This window comes from Eleutherodactylus coqui, chromosome 8, assembly GCF_035609145.1.
Source record: "Eleutherodactylus coqui strain aEleCoq1 chromosome 8, aEleCoq1.hap1, whole genome shotgun sequence".
NCBI lineage: Eukaryota > Metazoa > Chordata > Amphibia > Anura > Eleutherodactylidae > Eleutherodactylus > Eleutherodactylus coqui.
This window is the reverse complement of record NC_089844.1, coordinates 164,402,516-164,413,765: the sequence shown is the minus strand read 5'-3', so window position 1 is coordinate 164,413,765 and position 11,250 is coordinate 164,402,516. Positions and strand designations below refer to the sequence as shown.

The 11,250-nt window shown below is 47.7% G+C and overlaps 1 protein-coding gene across 1 annotated transcript; it reads right to left on the bottom strand.

The window, feature by feature from the left end:
- Positions 1-1,383: 1,383 nt before the first annotated feature.
- LOC136577094 (E3 ubiquitin/ISG15 ligase TRIM25-like) lies at positions 1,384-5,289 on the bottom strand. The gene is made up of 2 exons (XM_066576816.1): positions 4,393-5,289; positions 1,384-3,026 (listed from the first exon to the last, which is right to left on the bottom strand). The coding sequence occupies exons 1-2, from the start codon at positions 5,287-5,289 to the stop codon at positions 2,280-2,282; spliced, it is 1,644 nt and encodes a 547-aa protein (XP_066432913.1). The 3' UTR covers positions 1,384-2,279.
- Positions 5,290-11,250: the final 5,961 nt, after the last annotated feature.

Sequence of the window (11,250 nt, the reverse complement as noted above, 5' to 3'; positions counted from 1 at the left end):
CAGGGTGACCGCAAAAGGGCATTTCTGGCATTTTTTTTTTTTTACATATTTTTTGGACGACGTTCACCCTGCGGGGTAAACAATGCAATACTTTGACCGGACTTTTACCGATGCGGCGATATCAAATATGCATTTTATAATTTTATTATAAGAAGAAGAACAATGTCTCAGCGCCTCATACACAAAATGAAAAAATGAGTATATGCAATAGTGAGTGTCCACTCAGCTGGTGCGCAGTGAACGCCTCCGAATAAAGGAGCCGCCGGCACCCGAAGGCCACGATCACCTTAACTTATTCCTGGTCACAATCCTAAAAGTTTAGGAGAGACGTCCCGGGGTTGAAGCCCTCCTGGGGCTTTAATTATCCAAATAGATCACAATGACACAAAAGTACCCCCGCGCTCCGGAACCAGGACACCGAGATTTACTAATATTTACACTTTATTGCGACGCGTTTCAGCAGTACATAGCCGCCCTTCTCAAGCATTACAATGCTGGATAGGCAGTCTGCCAAGATAGCCCTGGTGCCTTTCAGAAGGCTCCTGGCTGCCATGACACCCGGACTGCTCCCTGCAATCTCACTGTGTCATTTGGGGGATTTAAATGCCGCTGTCAGCAACATTTAAATGGTTAATAGCTGCGATCGGTCGTGCTGCTGATTGTGGCTGTTGCCTGCGGGTGTCAGCTGTAATAAACAGCTGCTGACTGCGCTGTATGAAGAGAGGCGATATCGCTCCGTACCCCGACGCTGCAGGACGTAAATGTACATCCTGGAGCGGGAAGGGGTTAAAAGTGCCAACATTGGGGAAATATTTTTTCACATTTTCAACTGCTTGTCACACGGCGTAATCACATTTGTGTGTTTTACTGTATATTTGCTTGTGCAAGTCGTTGCAAAAGACATAAAACACAGCATCCTCCTGCTGATTGCAATGGGTGATTAAGTTAATTAGTTCATTATGTGCTGTTTTGTGCACAAATACACAGGATTTCGGGTGCATTCACACGAACGTATATCGGCTTGGTTTTCACGCCGAGCCGATATACGTCGTCCTCATCTGCAGGGGGGGAAGGATGGAAGAGCCAGGAGCAGGAACTGAGCTCCCGCCCCCTCTCTGCCTCCTCTCCGCCCCTTTGCACTATTTGCAATGGGGAGAGGTGGGATGGGGCGGGGCTAATTCTCGGAACCTAGCCCCGCCCCCTTTCATTGCAAATAGTGCAGAGGGGTGGAGAGGAGGCAGAGAGGGGGCGGGAGCTCAGTTCCTGCTCCTGGCTCTTCCATTCCCCCCCCCCCCCTGCACATGAGAACGACGCATATCAGCTCGGCGTGAAAACCGAGCCGATATACGTTCGTGTGAATAAAGCCTTAGAGCGCGCTGTGTATTATTTTTTTTGCGCAAACAAATTATGGGTGCAGAATACCCTCATGTGAATGAGCCCAATGATACCAACGGGTTGTATTCTCTGCTTATTGCACATACGCCAAACGCTGCCCAATTGCATCTGTGTGATTCCGGCCTAAGGGCTTATGCACACAGAGGCATTAGGGTATTGTGCAATATGCAGTACATAGAGCCCGGCGATATCAGGGGGCTCATTCACATGGGTGGATGTTTCACACGCTCCATTATCCTGCACACCAAAGTATCACATACTGAGCTAATTAGCGCAATTGTCCAATACAATACACAATGCATTGTGCAAGTAGGCATCACTAACGCGCTCATCCGTGTGACGCCGGCCTCAGGACCGTATACACGGAGCCATAAGACAGAACAATGGCCGTTCACACAGGCAGGAATATCATTCACACTTGTGTTTGCATCCAGTTCAGTCGCTGACATTGACGGCAGCAGTGAATGTGATCGACTAAACCATCGCTGTTTACACGCAATCACGTGCGAGCGATTATCTTTATGCCTGGATAAAATGGACGAACGAGAAGCGAATAAATTCTCATTCATCATTCATTCGTTGGCCTTGTTTACACTGAGCGATTATCATTCAGATTCACACGATCCAACGACTTTTTGAACAATGATCATTCCGTGTAAAAGGGCCCTAAATCAGCGCTGCGGCCCCTTTATGATCAGTATCAGTGGGGGATCCAGCAGGCGGGAAAGTGATCCTACAGTAGCTATATACCATCACTAGATCAGATGGGACCAACGATGGTTAGTCTCAGGACAATAACATTCCTAGTGGTAAATACGGGCCGGGGTCTGACCAATATCTATGCTACAGGAAATAACAGTGTAATTATGGGGACTACACCGGTCTCAGCTGGTTATTGTAACAGAGGCTCCATAATTCACATAGAAGGCGGCATGTAGGGGTTCGGTGAAGGAGGCGGTGAAGGTGTGTAAGTGTCTGATGGGGTCACACAGCTCATAGAAGGACAGACGCCCAGCCTCATAGTCTAAGAAGACTCCGAATGTTGGACATGTTGGCCTTACAGCACGGTGTAATAAAACAGAGTTGTGTGATGCTTCGTAATATTCCTCCTCCAGATCCAAACACCAAGATTTATCATTTCTTCCAATAACAGACCCCCATCCTTCCGTCTCTATACTGGGATAGGACACCCCGATGTTACATACTCCTTCCTGGTTCCATGCCACCTCCCAATAATGTCTCCCTGAAGAGAGGCCACATCGGCTTAACACCTGGCGGTAATACGGAAACCTTGGTGATTTTGGTCTTCGCAGTTCTTCCCCTGAATATTCTGCTGTCTTTAGATCGTCTGATAACTCCACTAATATATCTGCAGTGTCCTCATCCAGCAAGATGTCTGGAACCTGGAACCCGAGCCCTGATGTGACCCTGGTGACAATATCCCGTATAGATCGGTGTAAGGTCAGTGAGATCAGATCCTCATCCAGCTCTTTCCTCAGCTTCTCCTCTTCCTTCTCCTTCTTAGTAGCCTCATGGACTGGAGCTTCTTTCTCGGCAGCCGCACTCTTATCCCTACAGGCTGCTCCTTGGTCTAATTCTTGTAGGACAGTTGTTGGGTCAGTCCCGCTATCCTGTATTTTGGTACAAAAAAAAAGATAAAATGGGTCAATACTTTCAAATAGAAATCCATAGGTGCAACATACAATAGAAGCAGAAACCACCAGAGGAGCATTCTTAACCCCTTAAGGACACGGCCTATTTTGGGCTTAACCACACAACGATTTTTGGCAGATTTTCTTCTCCATTTATCAAAAGTCATAGCTTTTGTATTTTTCCGTCGACGCGGCCGTATAAGGGCTTGTTTTTTTGCGTGGCGAACTGTAGTTTTTATCGGCATCATTTTTGGGTACATAGACTAGATTGTAAAACTTTCATAATATTTTTTTATGATATCAGGGAGAGAAAACGCATCAATTCTGCCATAGAGTTTTTTTTTTTACAGCGTTAATCATGCAGCATAAATAAGACAATCCATTTTTTTTCTGCGGGTCGGTACGGTTACAATGATACCAAAATTCTTACATTTTTTTAGGTTTTTCCACTTTTCTGCAATAAAAACCCTTTTTTTGGAAATCTTTTTTTTTTCTTCTAAATCGCTGCATTCAAAGCCCTGTAACGTTTTTATTTTTTGATGTACGGAGCTCTACGAGGGGTTATTTTTTGCAAGACGAGCTGTAGTTTTTATTGGTACCATTTTAGGGAATGTACGGCTTTTTTGATCACTTTTATTGCGTTTTTAGTGAGGCAAAATGCTAAAAATCAGCATTTTGCCTCAGTTTTTTAGCGTTTTTAAAAAAAAAAAAATTTCCGTGCACAGTCAAAAGCATGTGCAACTTATTGTACGTGTTGTTACGGACGCGACAATACCAAATATGTGGGGTTTTAATTTTTTTTTTTACCTTTTTTTATGCTAATCTGAGAAAAAACATAAGGGTTTTTTTAAAACTTTTTTTTACATTTTTTTTTAATTCATTTTTGTAATTTTTTTTTTTTACAACATTTGTGTCCCTCTGTGGGACTTTCACCACAGCCCTGATGATCACTGTGATAAGGCATGGCAGGGCTGCTGCTCTGCCATGCCTTATTGCTTATGCAGCGATCTCAGGCACTGGCAACACAGGACGTCAGTGTCTGGCATCCTGTTGCCATGGCGACAGGCCGGGCTCTTGCGGTGTCATCTTAGATCGTGGCAGGGAAGGGGTTAACAGCGGGGGGCGCATCTGTTGCAGCGGGACGCCAGCTGTGAGTGACAGCCGGCTCCCGCTGCGGGATCATATGTGATCTCGCACTATCCCCAGGATGTAAGTTTACGCCCTGTTGCGGGAAGTACCCATCTTTCCCAGGTTAAGATTAAACCAATCCTGTATGCTGATTATCATCAGAATGGATATTTCCACCACCTCCCCTCGTGTCCTCATCATCTCCATTACTACTTACTGTAATGTCCCTTTCCTGTAAGAGTCTTATTGGGTCGGTGATGTGACACATCTGCTCCATCTGATGCATCTTCCCAGACAGCTCCTTCTCCTCTTTTTCCAGCTCCTTGATCAGGTGAGATATCTGTGACACAATCTCGTCCTCCTGTCTGGAGATCTCGCTCTGCACTTTCTTTTCTGCCATTTCCAGTTGCTTCTTCATGTCCATAAACAACTTCCTGATGTTCTCCCTCTTCTCTGAGGCTTTCTCCTGAATATTCTTCTTCTGACCCTGCAGATTCTGGACTTTCGTCTGAAGTTCTGCTTTTTGAGGGTTTAGTTCCCCCAGATACTTCCTCAGTTTCTCCTTCTTCTTCTCAGAAGCCTCACCTAGAAGCTCCACCTGGTGGCCCTGATGCTTGCCGAACAGACAGCAAGTCACACATAGACAAGCCGCGTCCTGCGGGCAGTAATACTCCAGAACCTTCTTGTGGACGGAGCATTTCTTGTTCCCAAAGGAGCTGGTGGGGTCAGTTAATATATGATCCACCGCCTTGTTGTGGGCTCCAAGATGTTCCTGACACATGGACGTCTCACACTGCAGACATGTCCTCACAGCCGGGACAGGAGACTTTATACAGTAAGTACAGAAGATTCTGCTCTCCATATCAGGCTGACTAGATAAGAAATGCTCCACTATATTCGCCAGCTTCCTGTTCTTCTCCAGGGCCGGACGCTGCGGGGATTCTTCTCTGCAGTCAGGACAGGAATACACTCCAGCTGCCTCCTGTGCATCCAGCGCACTCACAATACACGAGCGGCAGAAGTTGTGTCCACATCTCAGGGATACGGGATCTGTATAGAGGCTCAGGCAGATGGAGCAGTTCAGCTCGTCCCGCAGGTCAGCAGACGCCATCATACTAGGAAAGAGACGGAATCGAAAGCTAAAAAGTTTCTCTTCCTCATCGGGGCGGAGACTTTCTGTAGAAGGATTAACCCCTGCAGCTGAGTGATTGGGTTAACCAACAGGGTGTGGAGTTACTGTTGTGGTGGTAATGAAAAAAGTTTGGTAAGTTGTTAGCCAGTAGAGCAAAATGTGATTGTTCTCAGCAAGAGAAACCGAGTAATCTTCTTGATATGAAACCTTTTAATGGCTAACAGAAATACATGATGTTACAGCGAGCTTTCCAGCCCACGCAGGGCCCTTCCTCCGGCTCATCTGGAAACAATAATATTTATTAGAATATTTTTCATAGCAAAATAATAGTACAAAACAACCGATAATAAACCACCACACACCATGTAAAAGGCGATACAAGCATTCCGTATCCATGACATTTGTGTCTTTGGTGAAGTAGGTGATGGAATAAAGATGCAGAACGTGCAACAGCAAATTATAAATGTCTTTACTTGAAGCTGAATTCACTGCAATCACTTTAACAGAAGTCCGTCCCCTGTTCTTTGTGCCACAAACGGAATGTCCGGTACAATGTGCGGTGTTACGTGGAATCCATAGAGACCTTTATTCCTGTTCTGCGTGACTCCAACGTACAGATATTTGCCTTTGTTTCATGCACTGTGAGTCCTCATCCAGGACTGATGTCACGTGTCTGCGCTGTCGTCTGTGTGGCGCAAGCAGGGTGATAATAGAATGTGTGATGTCTTAAGTGGGTGGAGCTGGAGATGTTACTTGGATGGAAAGGAGCGGTTTTTCACACACTGGAGAAGGAGGAGCCTGTGTCGAAGACAGCGATGGACCGCCCATTGAATGGGCTAATTTACATATGCAGGGGATAAGCATAAAGGCTAATAACTGGACGGTGGAGTCACGCAGAACAGAGCTAGAGCTATCTATGGTTCCCATTTAACATGACACATTGTACAGTACTTTCGGTTTATAGCACAACACATAGGTGACAGACTTACTTTAAAGGGGTTGTCTCGAGGAAGCAGTGATTTTTTTTTTTGCCCAGTCCCCCTAATTAAACATACATTACTAAGCCCCCCTGTAAATGACATTCCTAGCTGGTTTGTACTTACCGTTCCAGCGTTTCAGCAACTTATAAAAGTTTCCCCAAGATGGCCGCCGGCTCTTTCCCCGTCGCTCGCTGCAGCCCGACGTGCGCGCTCCCGAGACGCTGCCAGCTGTGTCTCCATGGCAACCGGACGCCGCGCAGCCGCCGACCAGACGCCCCGCAGCCGCCGACCAGTCACCCACCGCCAGGCAGCAGGTAACCGGCGCTAGCCCCCGGCTCCCCAGCGCTACGCTCCCGGCTCCCCAGCGCTAGACCCTCAGCCCAGGTGAAGGCCCCGGAGCCCAGCGCTGGGCTCCGGGGCCTTCACCTGTCAGTGAACATCACCCCCGACCCATCACTTACCCCCCTGGCCCAGCGCTAGTTCCCCCGGCCTAGCGACAGCCCCCCCCTCGCAGCGACAGCCCCCCCATCGCAGCGACAGCCCCCCCCCCCGGCCTAGCGACAGCCCCCCCATCGCAGCGACAGCCCCCCCCGGCCTAGCGACAGCCCCCCCATCGCAGCGACAGCGACGACAGCCAGGCCCCCCCCCCCCCCATCGCAGCGACAGCGACGACAGCCAGCCCCCCCCCCCCGGCCCATCTCTTACCTGGACGGCAGGACAGCTGGACGGCAGGACAGCTGGACGGCTTCTCCGGACAGCTGGGCGGCTCTGCACCTTCCTCTAACAGAGAATGGCCGCTCCAGCGCGCTCCCGAGCAGTGACAGCTCATCTGCGCATGCGCAGAAGAGCTGTAGCGGGGAGCACACTGAAGCGGCTCGTGCTGAAAGGAGAAGACCGGACTGCGCAAGCGCGTCTAAAAAAGCAAGCTGCCAGCGAATTTAGACGGAACCATGGAGACGAGGACGCTAGCAACGGAGCAGGTAAGTGGAATAACTTCTGTATGGCTCATATTTAATGCACGATGTATATTACAAAGTGCATTAATATGGCCATACGGAAGTGTATACACCCACTTGGTTTCGCGAGACCACCCCTTTAAGTAGTGTTAGTGCAATTGTACTGTTAAGGCCCATTTACACACAACGATTGTCGTTTGAATGAACAAACGACTCAACAACGTTTTTGCTTTCAAATGATGAGTGTTTACACGTAAAGATAATTGTTTGGATTCCTCGCCATTTTCTCCATTTGCTGGCTCCTTTGGTAGAGTTTATATGTAAAGTGGACATAGATAAGATAAGAGGACAGGTGTGTGTGTGTGCGTGCGTGCGTGCGTGCGTGCGTGTGTGTGTAAAGAATCTCTAGGCGAAGGTTTCTAATTAGTGGGAAGAAAAGGCCATTGTCTACTGCAGCAGTATGTGGATTGGCTTTGGATTGGATCAGTTATTTAGCTATTCGAAAGACTTAGACCTCATGCCCACGGCCGTGTTGGACTCTGCCAGTGGAATATCGCAGCGGAACCCAACACAGCACCCCCCAACGACCCCATACTCATCTCTCTGGATCTGTCATGTGAGTCCCATCTGGCGAGCCAGCACGCATGCGCAATACAGCACATGACGCACCAGCAGTGAGCGGTGACGTGTAATCGCGCGATACTTCCACTGTGAGCACAGCGGAAGAATCGCGTGACAGATGGCTTCTACTGACTACAATGGAAGCCAGATGTGCGTTTTCCCGCAGCAATTAGAGAATGCTGCGCTTTCTTTCATGTTGCAGAATTCCTCCTCCACCCTCAGGCCATGGCATCAGACTTCTGACTTATATCCTCATATCCCAGCTTCAGGCTGCATTCCCACGAACGTATATCGGCTCGGTTTTCACACCGAGCCGATATACGTTGTGCTCGTGTGCAGGGGGGGAGGATGGAAGAGCCAGGAGCAGGAACTGAGCTCCCGCCCCCTCTCTGCCTCCTCTCCACCCCTCTGCACTATTTGCAATAGGGAGAGGCGGAACGGGGGTGGGGCTAATTCTTGGGACTTAGCCCCGCCCCATTGCACCTCCTTTCATTGCAAATAGTGCAGAGGGGCCGAGAGGCGGCAGAGAGGGGGCAGGAGCTCAGTTCCTGCTCCTGGCTCTTCCATCCTTCCCCCACTGCACATGAGGAGAACGTATATCGGCTCGGCGTGAAAACCGAGCCGATATACGTTCGTGGGAATGCAGCCTCAGGCTACCACCTTACAGCCTCAGTCCCTGCTTCAAGCCCTTGCCCTTAGGTGATGCTTGAGAAAGGCGTTTAATACGCCGAAACGCGTCGCAAGGATTCCGCAAGTATTTTGTCATTTTATGAGGCTGTGACCTCCTTTTTTGTATAAATAAACCTCTTTGTCTCTAATCTGAGGCTGGCTTCTGAGACACCTATTATTGGCTCTCTACATGATAAGCAGCGCAGGTCTATAGTTTTTTTCCTTTTACTTCTTCTTTGATATTATCCGACCACTTATGAGGAACGGAGCTTTGTTATGACCTGCAGCTCTCCAGTGAGATGGATCATCTTGTTATCGATCTTGGTGATTTTTGGATAAAGAAACTGCTATGAGCTTACCAGGATATTGGGTGCTGACATGACCACCTTAGGGTGACATGTCAAGCACCAGGTGAGTTATCACACTACTACTATTGTGATTACTTTTAAGGTGCTTGGCGCTCTCCTTGACTTTGATCTTTGGATTACAATCTAAAAGAATATTAGATATTCGACTACTAAGGTATATAAGCACCCTTAAATAGCTGTAGGCCGAGCACTCATTCAGCAGACAGCTATTCCTCTCAATTTCCCCAGGTCCTCAGGCCTTCGTCCTACAATCACAGGTCCCGGCCTCAGGCCTTCGTCCTACAATCACAGGTCCCGGCCTCAGGCCTTCGTCCTACAATCACAGGTCCCGGCCTCAGGCCTTCGTCCTCCAATCACAGGTCCCGGCCTCAGGCCTTCGTCCTCCAATCACAGGTCCCGGCTTCAGGCCTTCGTCCTCCAATCACAGGTCCCGGCTTCAGGCCTTCGTCCTATAATCACAGGTCCCGGCTTCAGGCCTTCGTCCTATAATCACAGGGCCCAGCTTCAGGCCTTCGTCCTATAATCACAGGTCCCGGCTTCAGGCCTTCGTCCTACAATCACAGGTCCCGGCTTCAGGCCTTTAATTACTTATCTGGCTCTTGTACTCAATAGACAAACAATTTGAATCCAACTGGTCACTTTCAGTCACTAGCATGCTCGACTCTCTCTCATGGACTCAGCAATCCAGTAGGTCCCTGACTGGAGCTCCATAGCTACAACAGTCCAAGCACACTTTCCTCTGGCCAGGAAGCTCTAGGAACTTTTACATTTTATATTAGGCTATGCCCCTTTTATGCTGAGCCACACACTCTATGTCCCCTCACAAGAATAACGCCCCTTAGTTCCCTCTTACAGTAATAGTGCCCCCTTAGTAACGCCCTTACAGTAATAGTGCCCCCTTAGTGACGCCCTCACAGTAATAGTGCCGTTCAATAACCCTATCCTCTGTAATAGTGCCAGTTAGTGACTCCTTACAGTAATAATGACATTCAGTGATCCCTCTAACAGTAATAGCGCCCCTCAGTAATAATCTGTTAGTGACCCTTTTCAGTAATAGTTCCCATTAGTGGGCTTCTTCACAGTAGCAGTATACCTCTAGATAATAGATACTAGCTCTACACAATGCTAGTGATTACAGTGTAGTTACCAACAGAGATCACGGGGGACGTCTTCTATGATTAGAATTGTCCATTTTATTCCTCCAGCTAAGCTCAGACCACCATAAACACTTCTTGGAACTAGGGCTCATCTCCACAGACTCTTCCCATCCTGCCGCTACCCCCAATGAACTTCTCAATACCCCTTGTAGTAATAGTGCCCCCTCTGTGGCCAGACAACGGAATAATTTCACTGTATGATGTTGATATTGGTCTTTGTATAGTGTTAATGCTCAACAGGCGTATGGTGATATTATATGGCCCTCATATAATATTATTGGTTATATTTTTCTTTGTAGTGGTCCTTCTTCAGTGATGCTATGGTGGTATTATTCCATCACTATGTGGCAGTAATATATGATTACAGTGTGGCTTTATTATTTGGCCCTTTTAGTGTTTTATTCATAATATTGGTATGGTTATATTGGGTTTTATTCAGTAACACTAGGGAGGTAATAGGAATTTTGATAATATTTGCAACTTGTATATACAGTGCGATATATGTTGGGGTCTGGTAGCTTCTGTTATATTTGGTGGCCTATAGAAAACCCCTCTGGGGATTTGAGAGTTGTTTTTCCATCTATGCATTTCCACCTAGAGATTCCCATATATCTTCCTGTAATGTGGGCTTTAAACTGGATTTTACATAATGCAAACCCCTCACCCTTTCCATTTTTTACAATAGTTTCAGAACAGATTGCAAGTTCACTGCCCAGTCACAGCTTTCATCCAACCAGGTTTCCGTTATTCCCACTATGTTGCAGTTTTCCTCAGACATTATTACTTCCAGTTGGTCTACTTTATTGGTCAGACGTCAAGTATTAGTCCAATTCTTGGTCAGACATCAAGCATTAGTAACTATACAGTTTAGAAGGTTTTGGTCATCTTTATTACATGTATCCCTACTAACTATTCTGCCAGTTCTAACTGTACTAACCCTCCATATCTCCACTACCATTTCCATTACTTAGTCCCAGATCACTGGCTACACAGTCTCTCCCCCTCTCTCTCTAGTTGCCACCCCCCAGTCCCTAGTTTCAACATTCTTCCAACCTTCTCCCCCAGCACTGCTGCTCCCTCCCCATTGAGATGCAGCCCGTCCCTACTGTAGGGCCTGTAGCTGATAGCAAAGTCAGCCCAGTTCTCCAGGAACCCAAACCCCTCCTTCTTACACCAACTCCGGAGCCACTTG